The 22,016-nt window shown below is 41.7% G+C and overlaps 1 protein-coding gene across 2 annotated transcripts; it reads left to right on the top strand.

Moving 5' to 3' along the window:
* The first annotated feature begins 54 nt into the window (after positions 1-54).
* LOC142996666 (uncharacterized) lies at positions 55-20,917 on the top strand. 2 transcript variants are annotated; one of them, XM_076147668.1, is made up of 66 exons: positions 55-189; positions 1,576-1,672; positions 1,935-1,953; positions 2,122-2,158; positions 3,308-3,430; positions 3,733-3,932; positions 4,027-4,130; positions 4,935-5,047; positions 5,158-5,406; positions 5,646-5,720; positions 5,815-6,041; positions 6,134-6,215; positions 6,334-6,477; positions 6,585-6,787; positions 6,882-6,991; positions 7,104-7,222; positions 7,409-7,585; positions 7,673-7,704; positions 7,875-7,972; positions 8,163-8,185; positions 8,306-8,327; positions 8,422-8,449; positions 8,550-8,634; positions 8,769-8,915; positions 9,036-9,247; positions 9,424-9,524; positions 9,648-9,766; positions 9,873-10,043; positions 10,128-10,165; positions 10,260-10,357; positions 10,682-10,704; positions 10,800-10,821; positions 10,925-10,952; positions 11,050-11,134; positions 11,224-11,367; positions 11,453-11,655; positions 11,795-11,898; positions 12,028-12,146; positions 12,441-12,596; positions 12,784-12,998; positions 13,146-13,231; positions 13,437-13,573; positions 13,701-13,826; positions 13,912-14,102; positions 14,243-14,331; positions 14,744-14,871; positions 14,966-15,093; positions 15,199-15,316; positions 15,404-15,622; positions 15,763-15,933; positions 16,033-16,182; positions 16,401-16,465; positions 16,575-16,704; positions 16,812-16,897; positions 17,061-17,190; positions 17,276-17,466; positions 17,611-17,701; positions 17,837-17,966; positions 18,069-18,259; positions 18,472-18,627; positions 18,758-18,894; positions 19,095-19,234; positions 19,358-19,446; positions 19,724-19,949; positions 19,986-20,018; positions 20,410-20,917. In XM_076147668.1, the coding sequence occupies exons 2-66, from the start codon at positions 1,621-1,623 to the stop codon at positions 20,496-20,498; spliced, it is 7,734 nt and encodes a 2,577-aa protein (XP_076003783.1). In that variant the 5' UTR covers positions 55-189; positions 1,576-1,620; the 3' UTR covers positions 20,499-20,917. The 2 variants fall into 2 exon arrangements, with proteins under 2 accessions (XP_076003783.1, XP_076003781.1); XM_076147666.1 differs by having other exon boundaries at positions 56-189; positions 19,724-20,018.
* The last annotated feature ends 1,099 nt before the right edge of the window (positions 20,918-22,016 follow it).

Here is a 22,016-nt window from a genome sequence, read left to right as displayed (position 1 = left end):
ATCTTGCATTGTCACAATACAACACACCCTTTAGCAGGTTTAACAGCATCTCTGGTGACAGGAGGTGGGGACAGAGAGAGAGAGAGAGCGAGTGAGAGCGTGAGAGAGAGAGAGAGAGAGCGTGAGAGAGAGAGAGCTGTACACCATTCACTCGACTTTTGGCACATTCACGTCTACAAAGGAGATTCGGTGAGCTTTAATTTCATGTTCTCTACTCATGTCACCCATTTGTTTAATGAATTCATTCTGACTGATGGGGCAAAAACTCAATTCTGACCTGTTTAATTATGCGCATTGAGATGTCATACACAAAAATCAGTGAAGTCATCTGGTCATCAAGTACCGTAACAAACTATTGCTTGTAATGTGAGTGTGTTCTGTGTTCCTTGCAATAGCCTGATGTTTGCCTGATGCTCATTAAACGCGAAGCCGTGTTCTGAGTCACCAATGAAGACTGAAACTGAAAAATGCAAACATGTATACGTGAAAACAAAAAACCTGTTGTGTAACCATGTTTCATTGTGACTAGACTTCCTGCTCCATTCAGTCCACCTGTTGTGAAATCATATCAAAGAATTCATAGAGGGAGGAGAGAAGAGGGTTGTTTCCATTTTGATGTTATTAAGCAACACAGCTGGACATGTGTTTCAAAATGTTGCAACAGCAATACAGCTTTGGAAGTGACATATAAGTCACAAAGAATGGAAAGAGTGTGAAAGTGTGCCGTTCCCATTGATAAATGTGAGTAAGAGGAATGGTCCCCGGGCTCAACCCCAGAGACAAACACACACACTTTAGTCAAGTATTTATTCTAACACATGGTCCCTATGTGGCAAGACAAGGCACAGAATGAGTCTCAATGAGAGGTGAGAGGTGAGCAGGTGTGTGTGCCCACATGTGCAGTTATTTTGGATCTAAACCAATTACATTTAGTTAAGGAAACAAGAAGAGATTATAGATCATAACCCACGTGTGAAAGAGGGAAATCTATAGCATAGTTTAGTTTAGTTTACATTGTTTGTTCTGGTAACATTTCACAGAATAAATGTTTTTTTTGTCATGCGTCTTTGTGTAATTGTCTTTGTGTTCCATATATGGAAGTGGACGGTGTGCAATTTCAGAATTCTTTCCACCAATGCAACTTAACATGTGAAAGGTCATCAGTGCTATTGAATGGAAAATATCTATTGACACACCCTGATTCTTTTCTTCCAGCCACAAAACAAACTTAAGCTTGATTTTTTTTTCTCTTCAAGACAACATTATTGACACTGAAGAAGTTCACTTGTATAAAACATGAACTTTACAGCTCACACTTTCCTGTGACGTCTACTGGCACTAAGAGAAGCACATCAGTGTGTTTAAATAAAGACGTTGGTTTTTGAATGCGTGGTGACCTCTATCATCACAATCAGTGATGATATTTCTTCAGCTGGGGTTTGTGAAAGCTTTATAAAACCACAAGTCGTATTTTCTTTATATGAGTTTAGATGTTGTGCTCTTGCTGTGATGGGGCTTTACACTCAGGAGCAAGTGTTTGATTTCATAACCTGTTTTCTCTGGTTGCTTCCCCAGTGATTTTCCTACAAAGCCCTCCTGCCACATGAGAATTGTCACAAGATGAGATCACACTGTCTCTTCCTGCTGGTTTACATGTCAGCCCATTACTGGGGTAAAGCACCTATATGATCTTTTGTATTTTAATTATTCTAATCTCAGGGTTTTTTTCTTTCTCCATTCACTATTCTTAGTAAGGGACACAAACTTTCAGTTATTACCACTATTTGTCACAGCTACTACAGCCTAAATTACTGATAGAGGCATGTTAGAAGTAAAAGTCCTGGAATTAGCTGAACACAGCATATGACATTTTACAATATAAGAGCAAGTTCTTCAGAACTGGTCTAATAATGAACCTTGTATTCTCCTAACAGGTACATCAAATTCACAAAGGTAAGAAGAGGCAATTGAATAACTCACTGGAAAGAACTGTTACATTACAAAGGCACTGGAATGGCATTGTTATCAAAGTGTAAAGCCTTCCTGGTCCTCCTCTTACTCTTTGAAATATAGTGATGTACTGTGGGCTCTAACCTAAATGCTTGTCTGGTTGCCTTGTAGTAATGAAACCTGCAGTGGCGGAAGGAACTGCTCTCAAGTGAGTGGGATTCTGTCACACGCACAGACACACACGCACACATATACACATACACGCACAGTGGTTGGATGATGTAGTGAATGGTCTTTGTTTTGATTATACTGAAAACTGTGAAGCTGTTAACATAATCAGTTATCAAGTTACCAAAGGAATCACTAACTAGAGGGACACTGATTGGGGAACATACCTCTGCTAAGGCTGAACTAGCTGCGAAAAAACAATCTTGTTCTAATGACCTTTAAACAGAAAAGGGTTGTTGTACTTCAAAAATATCCAGAAACACACTTCCAATCTCTTGAGTGTCTTGAAATCGTTTCAAAGAATCCCTGGATGTGCCCCTGGTTCAGGATCCACCCCACTATTGAATGTTCTCCCCTGGGTCATGTCCCAGCTTTGTCAAAATGGGTGCAGAGCTTTTTTAGAGCAATCCTGTTAAAATCAAACAGCCATCAGTGGAAACATAATCTCTTAGCAACAGTAATAAGAAATTCATCATCTCTAATACTTAACCAATTAGGCTCTGAAGTTATGATGATATGTGCATGTTTTCTTATTCAAAGCTTTTGGAATTTCTATTGAGGTTTCTCATTTTGATAGAGAAGCTGAGATAAAGTAATGAACCTGTTTAGTTGCATTACTCTGTATTGTGTTTATCACACAACCACTTTATTTGGCTTTGATCTTATCACATATCATCTGACATTCATTCTCTGCATTTGAGCTGACTCGACCCTTCAGTAACAGAGGACTCAAAATGTCAAGGCGTCATTGTCAACCAATTGCGCATTGGTGAATAATGACTGGAATGTACAGCAGCAAAACTGCCCAAATAACATCCCAACAACAACTCTGATAACTACTTTCATGTTGGTCCTTTGTGCATTATCTGATCTGAAAACATTTCTTCAGTTTAATCTGTTATGCTTGACTTTTAGTTCTATTTACAGGATTAAATAACTGAAGCATGAGCAGTATTACCTACAGGAAATACCAATTTGGTGAAGCTCATAACATCATATTTGCTGAAAATATCAGAGATCTTTTGAGTCTTTCATCTTTTTCATTTCGTAGTTTACGTAGTTACAGTTTCGTTTCATCCATATCTCAAATGATACCTGCTGACATTTTCCCACTGTCATCATTCTCAAGGTGCCAGACCCGACCTCACACTTCCTACAGTGTGTGGGACTCTCAAAGACAGACACGGGAAAAGACCACATGAACAGGCTGAAAGAAATGGTTGAAGCTTCTTTGGATGTTTACTCCTTCATGGTATGACTGACAGCTAAGTGTCGCTTTACACGCAACAAGAAGAATGCTGCACAAAATCCAACCGGACCAGCTTCTTTCACAATGCTCTCTTTGTCGCTACTTTTCATGGAAATTATGTTGTTCAGTGTGTTATGAATTAGCAGTGCAGTGATTAATGCCATTAAGTCAAATCAGTGTTAATTAATTTCACATAAACCATTAGCCTTTATCCACATTTTGTTACATTATATACATTCTTATACATTAATATCTCGCTGAATCCTCTCCCTCTGGTTCTTCTCCATCAAACCCCACCACCACAGAGGTCCAGCTTGTCCCATGTGCCACTCCTGAGCCTGCAGGGAGCGCTGTCCTTAAACCCTGGCATGGACCCCTTCCAGAACGAAGACCTGATCCAGTTGTGGTTTTCAGTGAAGTTAAAACCGCTGCTGAAATCGATCAGCAAGCCTTTCCTGACCTGCCTCAGCACCAAGAACTTCAGCTGTTCCACCTACCAGACTGTGTACGTCTTTATGTGTCATGGTCCTCCCATTGTCTCTCTGATAGGTTTGTGGCTTTCATGCTGTAGGTATATTGACTCCCTGTGTCTTTTGCAGGGTGAGGGAGCTCAGCCACCATTTCTCTGAGATGGATCCAGCAAGACAGAAGTGGATCTACACATTCTTTATGTACCCCTTCCTGTCTGGAGACGGAATAGCTGGTAAAGCTAATTTGACCTTCTGCTTTCATTCTAACTCATAATCTAAACTGTAATATATACAGTGTTTGTATGTTATATATTTCCCTGCATCCTCACGTGCAGTTTGAATATTTTTTCAAATGATGTGGTTAATATATAATATATATAATATATATAAAGCATAGTGAAAAAATTGCAATATTTTATTGAACTTGCATAAAACCCTGCGACCGCGAATCGCGAAAATCTGACGGGACTGGTGACTGTGAGAGTCAGGCAGTCAGGGAACAGAGGGACAGCTCAGCAGCGACAACTAGTGGAATAAAGTGGAATGACCGGCGGGGGTTAGGGGTTAGTGTTGTGTTAGTTCCTCACTCTTCTTAATATCAGTAAATCAATCAATCAGACATCTCTACCAAAGAGACGCTGCTTATCATCTGCTCCGTAAAACCAAACCAGTTGTGTGGAAAAACCATTACCTTTGTTTGAGAGCACAAACATATGTAGCAATTAGTCTTTTCCCAACAAATCTAACTTTTTGGTGCACTTTTATTTACTCTTCCAGCCACATGTCTAGTTCAACTATTTTGCAGTTGTTTTAAATGTATTAAGACTGATAGAATCTTGCAATGCTTCCTAATTTGTATCAAAATTCACAAACTGATCTAATCCATGTTTATTTGTATGAATTCAGAGGTGAGGGACCCCTGAACACCCACATAGCTGTTGGCTGTGAATCAGGCTTATACATGAGTGTCTGTGTGTTTATCTGTTTCTTAACGAACAATGTGCTGCGTGTGTTCACTCTGTGTGTTGTCCATACAGGCTGTGTGAGGCGGAACGAGAGCAGTGAGGAGTGGCTGATGAAGAATTTTGGTGCCTTCAGTGTCAAGGCCCGTATGAAGGACTTTTCAACATTTAACATGGTCTTCAAAGGGGTGAGTCAAACTCCCTGATCCCATATTTTGAGGATTCACAGTGATTGTCCTGAATTATTTCAATTCTCTCTTTCAACCCATTGTTCTCCTTGTGTCTGCTTTTCTCATAGCTGGAGGTCCTTCACTTGCTGTCCCCTGAGCAGAAGGCTGAACTGTTGCTGAGGCCAGAGGTTGCGGGTCTAGACAATGCTACCCTCAGCCTGATCTTCCAGAGTTTGTTGACAGGAGGCAGTGGCCCTCGCCCCACAGTCGGCCCTGGAGGGAGCCACAACTGGAGCAACTCGTACTCATATCCTCCCAACACATCATATGACCCAAACCCATACTTACCAGCTTCCCCTCAAGATACCCTCAGAAATGTAAATATTTTCATCTTATTGTCCTAAAACACATTTTCTATGCAGTTTTTAATACAACGTGTTAGTGTTTCCAATATCTTACACATTTTATTTTGTCTTTTTATGTATGTTTCTTCTGTCATTATACATGTTTAGGTTTAAGAAATGTAATATATAATCTATAATGTACTACTACTATGGCTAATAATAATAATAGTAATCATAATAATAATGTTATTTTATTTCTGCTGCAATAACAGGTTGCAAATGGGGTGATGGTGGCCATGAGACCCTTTGGGAGCCTCATTCATGAGTTTGTGTCCTTAACACGTGAGGTACATGTACACACGCACACGCACACGCACAGACACACGCACACACAGACACACACAAACCAACAGTGACCTGACCTCTCCTGTGCTTCTCCAGCGGAGTGTGTCAGAGATAAGGAGCACCACTCTGACCCAGGTTATGCTAAACTGGACTCTAGCTGAGCTGGCAAGCATGTTCCGGCCACCCAACAACACGCCAACGTTTGATGTGACAAACGTGGACGACTGGTACCAACAGGTTGTGATGCCAATCTTAAGGAGGTTCTTGACAGACCAGGAGGCCATGATGCATAAAAACATCACTCTTGCCTTCCACCATGTGTTGTGAGTCAAGAAAATGTTCTAATGAGAGTTCCTCAGTTAGTTAATGTAGTAAAGATAAAACTAAGATTTGCATTTGTCTTGTTTGTGTGCAGCTATATGGACAATGGAATGGACAATGACACTTCTGAAGTCCAGGATATTTGTAGCATCACTCTGGATGAGAGGACATGTGCAGTAAGGCTTCATTTGTTTGTTAATGAATTTCAATCAAAATGTTATCTGAACAATTTCTGCTTGTCACAGTTCATTTCATCCCTTGCTCTTCTTTCCCCAATGTTTTTATTGATAACAGCTGACTGATGCAGTCAAAAATGTGGCCCATGTTTTACACTGTGCAGTCCGGAGCAACTTGACAATGTCCGAGCAGACGATAATTAGAATGGTGTTCGAGCTGACAAAACCTTTCGACGCACTGGTCCAAGAGTTCTCACGGACGGTGAGCCTGTCATTCTGTCAATCTATCAATCTATCAATCTATCTATCAATCTGTCTGTCTGTCTTGTAATGAAATGTCATTATTTCCTCCCTTTCTCCACCCTGTAGAACGTCAGTGAGGTGGTGTCCCACTTTCAGGAGGTCTTTGGTCAGGTAGACTCTCCATCTCTGACCCCGGATAACCTTGTGGACCCGCAGTTTATCAAGCACTGGTTCCGGATCAAGCTGCTGCCTATTCTGCCTGAAATCCCCATTAGTCTCCTCTCCTGCCTCAGCACGAAGAATTTCACCTGCCCTGTGTACCAAACCATGTGAGTCAACTGTTCAAAGGTGGAAGGCATCTGCACACATACATCCTAGTCAGTGAGTGTGATTTGTTTTCTATCTTTATTCTGTGTTTTCCAGTGTTGCAGAGCTCAGCAGATATATGCATCACATGGATGATGATCTGGAGTACAGTCATAACATCTATAAACACTTCATCTATCCCTTCCTGATGCATCACAACACCTCTGGTAAGGATAGTAGTACCAGTTATTGCATCTGTAAGGTCTTAATGAACATATTGCTTCACATCACAGGTATATATATATATACAGTGTTTTGGTACATGTGTTCTGCCTTTAGATCTCCAGTGTGTCTCCTCTGCCAACAACAGTGAAAAATGGCTGGAAAAGAACTTTGGTTTCTTCTCAAGGTTTGCCCCTCTGAAAGACTTCTACAAGCTCAGCCCATATTTCTCTGGAGTAAGTCTGGACTACATCACCTTCTACCATTGACCTTAAGTTGTCCAGTATCTGTACAGAAAATGGCAAAGTGCCAACGGCCTGAGAAGATCTTGAGAATTCTTTGATTTCTTGCTTTAAATCTCTACCATAAATTCTAATCCTCCTCCTCTCCTCTCCTCTCCTCTCCTCTCCTCTCCTCTCCAGGTAGAGGTGCTACACCGCCTGTCCCCAATGCAACTGGCAGAGATACTCGTTTTGCCACTTCGTTCTCCACCAGAGAAAGAAGAGATCATCAGCCGTGTGTTTGACTTTTTGATCCAGTCCCCTGAGGACAGAAAACTTCTGAAGGTCCTACACATCCTGGTTGAGCTTGCTGAGGAGGTAATAGCTTTGTTTATGGTAGCTTTAAACAATATGTCAAACTTTTAACTGTCCCTGATGTTCAAAGTTACGTAATTAATTTCACAGATTGGTCTTCCCTGCAGGAGCTACAAACTCATGTGAGTGCTTTTGAATGTTCTCATATCGTACCAACATTTGGAAGTTCAGTTTTACATTTTGCTACATAACAACTAATAAGAGATAAGATCTATTTCATTTGGGCAAAATGCTTAATGTTTCATTGTGTGTGTGTGTGTGTGTGTGTGTGTGTGTGTGTGTCTTATGTCAGTTTTGAGCAAATACACAGGGCCATTCCATCTGTATCCCCAGATATGGAACCAGCCGTCTGGGCCAACATAGATGCGCTGAGAGCCATTGCACCAGAGGGTCAGTCTCTCTCTCTCTCTCTCTCTCTCTCTCTCTCTCTCTCTCTCTCTCTCTCTCTCTCTCTCTCTCTCTCTCTCTCTCTCTCTCTCTCTCTCTCTCTCTCCATATTGATAAATGTGTGTTAGCGTTATTGTGCTTACACTAAAGCTACCATAAGATGACTGAATATGTTCTATTTTGATTTCAACAGAGTGTGTGCCGCTCAATATCACGGTAAGAATTCTTTATATTTGCTTGTATTTCCATTGACGACCATGAATCATATTTTGTCGCTCTTGTTTCAGTTTTATTGTTTGTTTGTCTTTTAAATGTGGTCTAATCTGTCATTCACAGTGCCCAACAACCCTGTACAACAGTAAGAGAGCTTTTCAAAGAATCTTAATGAAAATGTTTATTTACCACTGCTTGTTGAGTCACTAATATTTGGTTACTTATTTGGTGTGTAACAGGTTCTGCAATCTGCAGTGGAGTCAACAGGTAACTCGTAAATAAGCACTTGTGTCCAAAATTCTTCAAAAAGTTGCAGCAGTTACTTCACTAATCATGTATTTTTCATATATTTTACCTGGATACACAGCTCTGAGTTGCAGCATTACCTGAATACATCAGCGTCTGCAGGTGTTCCCTGTACTTTTCCCTTGGAGGAGTATGCGTGTGCACAGGTGACAATCTTACTTCTCCAGCTCTTTTGTGAATTAGATTAAACCACATTTGAAAAGCAAATGTAAAGGATCCATTTTTCAGATGTGTGTAGGTTCTGCTGTATCTTTGACCATGTTTGTGTTTTCTCTATCAGCTGGAGAATTTCACAGCCAATCAGATGGTGTCTCTTCTGAAATGTGATCTGCCTGGAGCAAGCAGCCACTCCAAGATGTTGTGGAAGATGCTGCTCTCTAAACTCTCCTTTGTCTTGACTCCTGCTCTGGACATCATGGCTAGCACGGTTAGTGTTATGAACTCATATTGATCCACTTCTCCTCCCCCTTACTATTGCACCGATGATGTGCACACTGGGCAAAAATAGCCACTTTTAGATAATGTCTCTTCATGATCTCCCCTTCAGTCCACATTCAGCGTCAGCCAATCAGCGTCTGAGATCTTAGACGTGATCGGAGAGATAAAAGTGTCCATGCTGAGTGATGAGCAGCTGAGGAACAGCAGCATCATCAGGAAGTGGTTCTCCCACCGTCTCAGAGGGTTCCTGCCGTTTGCATCAGCAAGGTTACTGCGCTGTTTGTCCAACAGGAACCTCAGCTGTCAATCATTCCAGATCATGTAAGTGTTGTTGCATGCAAATATTTCACATTACACTTCTACTGGAAGTCCTTCTGACGTTTGCTGTTTTTGGCTTTGATCAGGCCTCTCTCAAGATGACATTTATGATTATTTATGATTATGGATATTTTGAAAGTTTAGAAAGTAATTTCTCAACCTGTGCTTGACTTTCATAGACTGCAGGAATTGAGCCACCAGTTTGACAACATGACCAGTAGGCAGCAACATTTGGTCTTCAAGGAACTGATCATCCCTTTCCTGTCTCATCCACAATCAGGTAACACTCAGTCACTACACTACAAATCTTTCACCTTTCCAATCAAAGTTTATGGTCTTTTTGCATTCACACGTTTCTCTTTATGTTAATTTATGGATGTGTATTTTTTGATATCCTCTTCAGGTCCAGGCTGTGTGTCCAACTCTAACAGCAGCGCAGACTGGCTAAGGAAGGATTTCGGTCCATTTTCAGTATTTGCGTCTGTTCATCATCTGTTGCAACTCAATCCAAACTTCAAACCTGTAAGATTTCAGTTGTGCTGAGAACCGAGAGAGAACATTTAGGCTTAATCCTATGTATTGTCAAATGCCAGTCAATAATAAACATTTTCTTCCCTTCCCTTTCTAGCTGGAGGTGCTGAGCCTCCTGTCTCCACATCAGATTGCAGAGTTGGTGGTGTTGAATTCTACTCTTCTGCCATCTAAAGAAGTCATCATCAATATGTTGTTTGACTACCTGACTGAAGCTCAAGCAGAGAGGAAACTGCCAGAGTTCCTGTTCTACCTGAACCTGTTCCTGGTAATAAGAAAACTATGCTACCTTTTCCATCATAAATGACATGATGCACTGCTTGTTGAATGTGATCATCTTTGTTTTCCACAGTCCAAGGGGAACCTGTCATGTTCAGAATTCAAAACACTGTAAGATCCTATTTATCTACACCTGCTTATGTTGAAGGTACTTTCCACACATTATCACAGTTTCATGTTAACACCACACGATATTGTGTTACAGGTTTAATAGAATGGACCTGGCCACTGGTGCCGTCCGTCTCGATATCGCACATGCCATCAGCTATGGAAAGGTCACTTTGTCCAGGCACATACCTCCAGGTGAGAGGCTCAGCCTGCCAATGATAAGGAGTAACAATACATTTTATTATTACTAATAGTAGAAGTAGGAGTAGGAGTAGTAGTAGTATTAGGAATAGGAGTATCATTGATAGATACCCTACATGTAACATCTGAAAAGGTCTAAAGGAATTATTAAAGTTAACAAAGCTTTCCTGTTAAGAAGTATTGGTCATTATGGGGTTTGTGTGAACAGTTTGCGTGTGATTGTTCTGCTTCTTTACCATCTTACATAATCATGACCCTCTTCGTTTGATTAACTCTTTTAAACCAAGTTATTTGCATGTTCTTGTTCCTTTCTTCCAGGTTGCATCATATATGCTGGAAAGGTAAGCATAACAAAGTGATTTTAGTCTTTCATCCTACTGTATTGTACTATTGTACATTATTGTCTCATGACTATTTAATCTTTTCCTTCCCAAAGTGCAATCTTACCATGACAAATGGTAAGTAGTCTTGTTACTTTAGGAAATACTTATTAAATCTATTACATAGTTCCACATTTTGAGTTTTTCATCACTGTGAAATCCATTTTTGGTCTTTTTGCAGAAACAGACATTTGTGTGGGAGTGAACAGGTGAGAGTTTTGAAGCACAGCCTCGGTGTCAAATATCTCTCTGGTATCTTCATTTTGCTAACATGTAGATGGCTTTTGTCTCATCTTTCTCCAACAGCACAATGCTTCAGCTCGGCCTAGACAATGGACAGATGACTGGGCGTTTCTGTGACTTCAGCATTGAGGAGTTTGCTTGTGCTTCAGTAAGGCATCAAGATTTCTCAGACCACCATTTGTTCATGTATCTTCCGTCATCTGTCACACGCTTTCATTCTACTCCTTCATCACCCAGCTTTCAGCACTAAAAGCGCAAGATCTGGTAGAAATCTTGAAGTGCAGACGATCTAACTCCAGCAGCTCCAGACCCACCTGGAAGCTGCTCCTCTCCAAAGCCTCTTTAGTTCTGGATGAAGCCCTGGATCTTCTCTCCAACACGGTACAATTCAGCAGTATTCCTTTTCTTCCTGTTAACCATTATCAACATGCTGGAATATTCTTTTCAACTGGGCATTTCTTCATAGACACTGGACCTCAGCGACCCTGCTGTGCGGATGATTTTGGACTGCATCAGAGAAATCAGATTGGATTTGGCCGACCTAAACCACGCCCCCACCCTCCAGCTCTGGTTTGACCGCAGGCTTCGTCCATTCCTGCCTGCTTTGTCAAATGATTTCCTGGCTTGTATCGCAACAGAAAACCTGACCTGCAGAACCTACCAGAACATGTAAGAAGCAAGAGCACATCAAATCTGTGCTGTCATCCATAATAAATGATTTCTCATTCGCTTTACTACTTGGAATCTCTGGACAGTTATCGTACTCAGCATTTAACCATTTGACCCCTCACCCTATATCTGACCCCAGTGTGCAGATTCTAAGTACGCTCCAGCCCTACATGGACCGCTCCAGGCAGATGTCTGTCTACACACACTTCATTAAGGTCTTTCTGAGCAGGAATAACACTGCTGGTAGGTCTGTGTGCAAAGCTGTGTAGTGTACACAAATACAAGTAAACAGAGAAATTACCCACAATCCAGTATTTTTTATATTTTACTTTCAAGATGAGAATTTCTTCTGTGTGTGATTTTGTGGTTCAGACCCTCAATGCAGGTCAAACACTCAAAACAGCTCAGAATGGCTGCGGAGGAACATTGGAGGTTTCTCTGCCCTGGTTTCCTTCAGGGAGCTACGCAAACTGAACTCCAACTTTTCTGCGGTACGTCCAGCCGATCCCGTTATTGAGTTACTGTCTGTGTTTCCACCATATATGTTGTGTTGTCATGGAGTAAAGTGATTTCATGTCATTTTCCTGTATTGATATGACTACTACTAGGTATTTGATTACAATTTTAATAAATGACTTTTATCTTGAATTAGTTTGAATCTTATTTGCAATTGTATTGTTTTGTACCATTTATCGTATTAAATGTGTTTTTGTTAGTTTCCTACTTTATAAGTGTGTGTGTGTGTGTGTGTGTGTGTGTGTGTGTGTGTGTGTGTGTTCATGCAGATGGAAGCTTTGCCACAGCTGACAGTGAGGCAGCTTGCAGAGTTCTCGTCCACACCAGGTGAGCTCACGTCCCCTGTTGATGTTCCCGTGGTGATGGCCCACGTCCCCAACAACCTCCTCCCAGTGTTCTTTGATGATTACTCACCTGCCATCATGGTGAGTGTGCATGGTATCCTAAGTAACTACCTGTAAACACCAACACTCAAAATAACACACTATCAATTATATTTTAGCACAACTCATCAGCGATCAATCAATCTCTTCCTCTAACAAAGAAGCGATCAATATTCAAACAATCTCTCTGAATATTAAATGATGTTTCATCTTGTCTGGTTTCCTGCAGGGTCATGTAAGTGAGTTCCCGCCTGCAGTGAGGTCAGCCATGTTACAGGTGGTGTTTGATCGAGCAAACCTCACCGACTCCACCACCAGCAACTCGGTGGTGTTGGACTGGCTCCATAACCGTCTGCGCCCCCTGTTGGTTGGCTTGTCACCACTCCATGTTGCCCCATTTTTCAAAATACTGTCTGATAGGGGCTGCAGTTTGGAGCACCAGGGGTATGTATAACACCATTAGGGCCAAGTTAAAGATTGATTACATAGTTCTCCTTTAATTATTCTGTATACATGTTATTATATCATCAATGCCCGCTTACTTTTGAAACTTAAAGTCTCGAATGCATTATTATGTTTGATCTATTTCAGAATAATCGAACTGAATTCAACTATTTCCACTCTTGGTGGTGATGCATCCAAACAAATCCACAACCACATCATTCAGTCTCTCAGAGGTAAACAGCACAGAGGATAAGTCATCTATCTACTACAGTCAGCAGATCTTTGTTTCCTCTGATTCACATTCAAAGGACTGGAATTACTGAGCCAACAAAGTGGTTCATATAAATCTAAATGTTTCAATGTAATATCTGCGGCCCTGGAGTCAAAGCAAAGCTAAAAAAACACCACCATCTCACTCTTAATTGTCCTCTAATTTAGCGGCGACGCCCCTCCATTGCTATGGCGATAACTACAACCACAGTTTCTTCCGCTTCCTGGAGAGCTCCTTCCTGGGATTTCAGTTCCCCAATCTGACAGCTATCATCTCCCTCATGCCTCATGACCAAATGCATCAGGTTGGTTGTGTCTAGGAGAAGTTGGGGGGGGGGGGGGGGTGGAGGTCAGAGGACATGAATGTATATTTGATGGATTTGAGCTCAAGGAGGAAGTGGCTGATGGGGTTTATGTTTGCTGTGTCTCTAGCTGGTAAACTCCATACCTCCACCACAACTCAGTGAACTCCTAAGTCGACAAGGCATCGTCGACAATGATGCAGAGCTTTGCCAGATCTACAGTAACTACGATGAGACACCGACATTCCTAGAGACTGTACGTGTTGTCACACACACACACACACACACACACACAGGTGAAAGAGTTGCAGAGTACACAGTAATGATATAATCACATACAGGAGGCTCTCCCTGTGGATGTACGTCGGCCCACGCTGCCTTGTGTCTGGCCACTGGCTGTCAGCAGTTCCCAGAGGTTAGAGGTCAATGCTTGGTTTGACCAACGTCTCAAAAACTACACTGCCTTCCTCAACAAACCTCTCCTCACCTCTAATACCACGCACAATGCCACCTGCCTGGCCTTTCAAAAGCTGTACGTATATTGTTCATAGTCTATACTTTTATTTAATTTAAGTAGATAAAGCATCATGTTTGACCCTTAATATTTGAGACGATATCTGTGTCAGATGCTGTTATTTTAGATTTCACCAAGCCTGTATTGTTCTTTTTCAGGGTTTCACTTCTTGTCAACTTCGATTATGCCACCGCAGACTTTGTGAGACAAGATGTGTTTGACGTCATCAAGGCCTACCTCACCTCAGGTCAGTCAGACCCTAACAGCTGACAGCATTCACTTATCAACTTAGCCTAATAGATGCCCAGCAATCGAAGCCAATATGTTTCTATGCAGGTTAAAACCTCAATTCTACTCTGATTAAGGTTTTCTCAAACTTTATGTCCCATTATTAGATTGAAATCGACGATAAATTGATGCTGGCACAAGCAGACTAACAGACCTAGCATTTGCAATTGTAAATCGGTTTTCTGAAGCATGGCAATCATTCATTTTCTATGATCGACAGAATCCTATTAACTCCATGTCCATGTTAAGTGTGTGTGTAACCATACTCTGATTGTACGTATACATTGTGCAATCCTGCTGGTCCGAGACGAGTCAAGTTTTGTTTGTGCACAGTACATAAAGTTAATCTGATCTGATTTTTGGTGCTGTAGCAACGGTGCCAAAGTGCTACAATGCCGACAACCCAGATCTGAACTCTACTGCTTGGTTTGCTGAGTACATGGGCCCTTTCTTGTCTTTCCTCACACTGGATGACTTCCTTACATTGGGATCCGCACAGGTACTGTAGAAAAAAAAACAGATAATAGATGGATGAAAGATGGATACATAAATAGTAAAATGCTAAACTGTCAGTGGTGATTTTCCCTTTGCAGGTTATCCAGGTGTTCACAGTGAACCTTCAGAACATCGCCCTGCTCAACCACACCACCTTGCCTGTCAACCTCACCAACTACTACGTTGAGCTCATATATCAACAAGACAGCAACTTCAATCCTTTGCAGTGAGTGTAGGCCTGTCACACACAGCTCACACACAAACACACAGCACACACAGCACACACACTAACAACTGGACAGTGTAAATAACAAACCCCATTCTTCTCCAGTCTTCCTCTGTTTCTTCGGTGTGTTGCTCCTGGTCCAGCATTCTCCCAGCTGACTCAAGAGGAAAGTACAATGGTCCTGCACAATCTGACCACTCTCTGTGATTCACTGGACCCACAGGTAAGAAACACACTCATACACTCAAACGCACATACTACACACTCCTACACTACAACACATATAGCATGATGACTTTTGCCTCTATAGGTGGCTGCTGCTTTGGCAAGTACGTTCGGTGAAAGAATTGGTTACGAAACCATTATGGCTCTCGGCATGGAAAGCAGTGGCATCAGCATGGGCCAACTCCGAATGATACAACCAGGAGTACTGCATACAGCACTAATCACTCTCAGCAGAGTGACAAATTGGAATCAAGGTCAGGCTGCGTCCATTGTCCAAGTTCTGTTGGCTTCAGGGATGTTGCAGGTTTGTATCTTTGTCCGTCTGTCACACCATTTTATGAAATGCTTTAATACATTTTAGAAGACAAGATTATCTGTCAGGACGCCAGATGATAGAATAGTTTCTCTCTAACCAAGTCTTCTTTGGTGTCCGGCTCCTACCAGTTGAACAGCACTTCCTCGTTGCTCTTGTTGGGAACTCTGTCGAAGGGAATTCCTTCAACAGCGATCAGCACCCTCAGTGGACCGGAGCTGATCGCTGCATCTAATAATCCTACATTTCTGAACAACGTGGTGCTCGGTTTAGAAAGCCTCCAACAGACTATTGTTGCTCAGGTACGACAGTTTCATCACAGAGCTCTCTGAAGGACGTCTGTATGTCACACCACATGCACGTATTAACTCCCTTTCCACAATGTGTCTCCCTCAAATCAGATTATATCAGTGAACAACAACAAAGACGCAATCATACAGAATGTTCCAGATGAAATGGCTGGTTCTATTCCTCGAGTTCTGCTGTCGGGCTTCACTAATGATGCCAGTGTAGTCAGCACAATCAACAAAAAGAAATGGAAACGGCAGCAGGTATGGAACGCACTATGAAAACACACACATACACAATTATGTTCTTAGATACAACATTTAAAAAACTAATGCTATTGCTAATGCTAATTTCATCCAACATTTTGAGCTTCCTGAGCATTAGTTGAGGTTTTGTTTTTGAGGGCACAGGGGCACAGGTATGGCACTTATTCCGTAACTGGCGCTGTGTGTCATGAATTACCCTTTATGTGTTTCCTTAGGTTGAGCTGTTCTTTGATTCAGTTGTTTTGGGCTTTGACGATCCGTCACTGGGAGGTCTGAACAAGTGAGTTTTCAATATCTGTCCAATCAGTGTGAAACTAAAATCATCATCTAGGAAGCCCTGAAAGTGTATTTCAATATGTGTGTGTTTGTCTGTTTGTGCACACGTGTAGTGTGTCATCTAACGTGCTGCAAGGGTTCACATGTACCAGATCGACGATTTTGACCACGGTAAAGGTCAAGAAAGTGGTCAAAGCGTGTCGAAGGAAAGGCAAGAGGAGGGTCAAGCTGGTGGAGACCCAGGTGAGATGTGTGTGTCTGTGGGTGTGTGTGACAAGGCTGTAAACTGTGTAAAGACATGGAGAGATATGAACTTGATATGTAACTTTTAATGCTTGTTTCACTACCAGTTGACCTGCATGTACAACTACATTAAAGGAGACGCGGATGTCACCAGCTATGATCTCTTTCCTCCAGATGTGCTGCTCTACTATGAGTGAGTATTATAGTGGCCTTGTTCATGTTCAGTCAAAGCTACAGATGGGCAGTATACCCCGCGTGTTCTTCTGGAGATATTACATAAAGCTGTCAGTTTTTAATCTAATATTTGTACTTTCATCATCTTCCCTCTCTGTCTGCTCCTCCCTCTCTCCTTGTAGTTACTCCCTGGTGCCTCAAACCTCGTGCAGGTCCTATTTTGAACAGCTGGGCAATGCAGACTTCTCTGTCTTCTCCACAGTGCTCAGTTACAAAACAGATGAACTGTTCAGCAATGCTCAGACTTGCTTGGTAAATCCTCTATTTGTCGAGCTGCTTGGTTGTTTTGTTTTAACAATCCGATCGGTATATTCAATGCTGTCCTTCCTTTTGTCAGGGTATAACAAGCACAACATTGACTAAGGATAACGTAGCAGTTTTGGGAGACATGTGCTGCATTCTGGACGGGGTTTACATTGCAAACTCTGACCCATCCATCTTGGAGAAACTCAAGAACTGTCCAGATCTCACCAACAGTCAAGCGGCTGCCGTTGAAACTCTCCTAATGAGCGGGACAACCAAATACGGGTGAGTCAGTAAATTCTAGTAGCCTCTGAAATATCCCCTTATTGTGTATTGTTTTGGTCAGTATCTCACTGCCAAATTTGTCTGTTTGATATCATCCATGTTTCCATTTTTAGTCTGACTTGTTTGTTTTCTTTCTGGTACCAGACCTCTATCAACATGGGATGAACAAACTTTGAAGGACCTTGGGATGTTACCACTCTATTTGTCGGACACTTTCTATGATAACTTTAAAAAGGTGAGTAATGCAAAATATTGAATGCATGTATGTTTGTATTATATTACAACAGGTCATGGCAATTTTTGTTTTTTACATCATGTCTGTATGTCCATTTTGTCTATGTTCCATGTTTGTTTTTCCATCTGTAAACAGAAAACAAAGAGGAAGTTCCTGAGGTACTTCCTAAAGGTTCTGAGAAGCAATGGAGTAAGCAGAGCAAAGAAGAAGACGTTCAAGAGAGCCATCAAAAAGTCTTACTCTAGAAGGAAAACGCGATCTATAGGTTAGTGTCTGTGTTACACGTGTTTATGTATTTATGAGCCACTGTGCACTAACAGCACCAGTAAGCACCTACTCACCTACTGTTTCTCCTCCACTGTTTCAGCAAATGAGTGTACCGTAGGAAAGATCACCCAGGTGACCATCAGTGATCCGACCTTTCCCCTGGACTATAACGATGTGGCCCAATTCAACAGCTGCCTCAGTGCCAAAACTGTCAAATTCAGCTTGCCCGCCATTACCGAAAAGGTGGACGAGGAGGAATTCCTCAGAGTCGTCCTCAACAAACTGCAAGAGGTACTGGAGGTTTATCTCTGATGCTAAAACTGAGCAACACAGGTGTGTGTTGGATGGCAGTGTTGGGACAGGGCTTACTAACATCCCAGATAAGTTATGAATATGCTTCAAAATCTGCTGTATGCATAATGTATTACATTTTTCCTGCATATTTACAGTTTTTAACAAATGATTCAAATCTTAGTCTGATTTTTATCTTGGTTCAAACAAAGGCTTATACAGCCGACATCCCAGAATACCAAGTGAAGATCTTCGGGCCAACCTCCCGTGTGGCCACCTCTGATGACATCACCAGATGGACTATCACGGAGCTCGACACCCTGTCCGCTCTGATGAACTCGTCCTATGGCCAATGGGACCCCAGTCTGGTAAACAAACAACTAAACAACTCTTGCGTCCACCTGTTTTGTCCCATAAGCATCTCTTTGTCTCATCTCATGTGTGCATGTGCTTGCGTGTCCTGCTGAACACGTCATGCATCTTTTTCTCTCCATCCAGGCCAAGGCCATCATTGTGAAGTATCTGAGTAAGAAGGGGAACACACTCGGCAGTATGGAGCTCAACGCCATCGGGGGGGAGAACTTGTGTTCCCTGGATTCTGCTATTCTGCAGAACATTTCCCAAGATGCACTCAAGTGAGAAATTTGGGCTCTGTGACTTTATGTTCATTCCAATAATGTGATGACATCAAACTGAAGTAGTGTTGATCATTAGCCATTAAAAAGGCCAGTAAGGGCAATACTACAGGTACATGTAATTGTCCATGTATGAGCAGCTTACTCTTTAATATAATCGTCACTTCACTTCTGACAGTGTGTGTTACTGTGTGTTTCAGAAATGCCGAAGCTCTGACATTGTCCAATTGCACATTGGAGAAAAAGCAAAACATGTTTAATCTCGCACTGGGGACCTTCAGTAGCACCACCCGCTCTACTATCTCTCCTAGTGTATACCAGCTCATGATACCCTTCCTGAGTAGGTGCACACGTGTGCACACACACACACACACACACACACACACACACACACACACACACACACACACACAGTTTTCATGCACAGACACACAGTACAATAAGTGTTATTCTTGACATTCAGGTGGTGCGTCATTGGACTTTATTAAGACATTGGCTGATATTTCCATGGACCTACCCACATTCGTCAGTCTGGATGAGAGTGTTATACCGGTTAGTGAGTGTGTGTGTGTGTGTGTGTGTGTGTGTGTGTGTGTGTGTGTGTGTGTGTGTGTGTGTGTGTGTGTGTGTGTGTGTGTGTGTGTGTGTGTGTGTGTGTGTGTGTGTGTGTGTGTGTGTGTGTGTTACATTATAGCCAATCACGGCAATTTTTCTCCACTTCTTTGATCTTCTTTGTTAGTAATTTTTTTGGTATTCATATTTATTATGGATGTATTGTGATATCTACATTTGCCCAGCTGTAAACAAATATGTCTTGTACTCTACACAGAACCTTACAGTTCCTGAGGTTCAAAACCTTCTCGGCAGGAACTTGCCAGTTTTGAAATTGTATGAAAACCAAACAGTGGTACGGAGTTGGCGTTCACAGCAGTTTCAGTCTGAGCTTGATAAACTGGACATTGGACTCAGCGGTGGCAAGCCTGACCCCACAGCCACCACAGCCACCACAGCCTCCACAGCCATCGAAGCCCCCACAGCCACCGGAGCCACCACAGCCGCCGGAGCCACCGGAGCCACCGGAGCCACCACAGTCACCACAATCCCCACACCCCTCAACACCACAGGTGAGTATTACAGAGAAACTATTATAACTGCAGATGGGAGGTTGTTCACACTGCTGCATGAAAACCCTCAAAAACTGAAATGTTGAAATGGACATCTCCATGTACCCGACACATGGTCACTCTGAGAGGGACCACATAGTTTGATTACTTGGCTAACATTTTGAGTGCAGGTGTTTTACTTATAATTATCTACTTTTCCATTTTGGTCCTGGAACATTTCTTATTTCTCAGATCCAACAGGTGGTCAGAGTTTTCAGTATGACCACTAGATGGATATGTGATAACAAAAGTCTTATTTCAACTCCGTGCATTAGAAACGTCAACTATCGTTCCACTCCTACAGGAGAAAATGTGACTAATGTGAGTTTTACGTGTGTGTGTGTGCTTTCAGGTAACGCTGTGCGCATCAGAGCAGATACTGGCCTCTCTTTGCTTGTTCTTCTTGTGCTCTTCATGAATTCTCTGCACATTCTACGATGAAGGGACAAGACAAGTCACATGGATAACTACTTTAATTCACAGTCCAGAATGTTAAATATTGTTTAGAAAATAGGGAATAACGTTTGGCACTTTAAATCAAAACATAATCTTAAATGGCTTGTTGTTAGATGTTAGAATGTATTTCTTACTATGGCGAAACAGATTGTGAATAATATATTTTTACTTATCCAGGGCATTCATCAAATATATACAGTCTTTTCATACATTTGCTTTTGCTGTTATAATATTCTTTTGTTGTAACCATGTGGAGATGGCAAAAATGAACTACATGGAGGTGATCAAGTTCTTTAATAAACACATTTATTGTTACACTATCATCAAAGCTCCTCTGCAGATGTACTTAATTGGTCACAGGTTGAATGTCAATGGGTTTGAAGTGAATAAAGTGTTGGGTTAGATCTGTTTTATGTTTTTTTAAGTTCTTCAATCAAACTTTGTAAGAAGCAGGTATAACTACATCAGCAAAAACCTATATTAGGTCATATTCAGTTGAATGAAATTAAGGAAGTGTTTCCATGTCAACACTGGCACATTCAGTCCCAGGAGGAAACTGGTGCTGATGAGTGCGATGGAGGTTAATTCTAAGTAGCCCACCTTCAGTTATAGGAGTTTATACTCCCCAAGCACAGCGGCATCTTTCAGCCTGGCCACATAGAACAGGAGGAGGAGATCAGCTCCTGTCGGGAGTGGAGATGAACATATTAAATGAACATGTGAAATGTAGGAATAAAAAAACAGGTAGTGTCTTTAATGTGGATGATCATTAGTTTTGAGTTTTTGATGGTGAGAAAGACATTTCCTACATACCTGCAGTAACAGAGGCCTCCGCAGGACAGATAGGTGGGTAAACCAGAGGAGAACTCCACTTCAGAGAGCATCGTCTGATGATATTTAGGACTGTCGCTGAATGGATTGACAGCGGTTAATAGCAAAGAGGGTGGATTCATCAAAGACAGGAGGATAGAGACAATATGGCAGAGAGAATTATCATTTAATTTCTCATCTATTAAGCTGCAAAAAATAATTATTAGATTCAATTTTGCACATGAAAATCTTGACATTTTTGCCAAGCCTGTCAATTTTGCAGAAAACTTAATTCTAGCAAAACTAAAATTAAGAATCTAATCAGCAAGTCACATTTTTTCTGCAAAGTTCTGATTAAAACCTTATAGTTTATGTAGGTTTGCAGTAAAAGTGCATGAACGACTTTGGACTACAGAGGGATAATAGTTAGATTTAGGTTCACTCATATACAGAACAGAACTCACCAACAGGCACCTGAACATTTGCCATGTTCCTGTCAAAACATTCATCAAATAGGTAGGTTACAGATTACAGAGATCTATATGAATGAATGTTAGACTGAATGTTAGATCATCAAAGTGATGGTTCATGATAACATGCTCAAACAGAGGCAAAGAACTTACAGTTTTGCTCCAGTATTAAGACGAGTGGACGACCAAACAGAGCAGAATTTTCCACTTTGTGCCACTTCTT

This window comes from Genypterus blacodes, unplaced genomic scaffold (genome assembly GCF_046128005.1).
Source record: "Genypterus blacodes isolate CSIRO-AG114 ecotype Tasmania unplaced genomic scaffold, CSIRO-AGI_Gbla_v1 ptg000039l_1, whole genome shotgun sequence".
In the NCBI taxonomy this organism is placed as follows: domain Eukaryota; kingdom Metazoa; phylum Chordata; class Actinopteri; order Ophidiiformes; family Ophidiidae; genus Genypterus; species Genypterus blacodes.
Note: the sequence above shows the minus strand (reverse complement) of the source record. Positions and strands in the feature narration are given on the sequence as shown.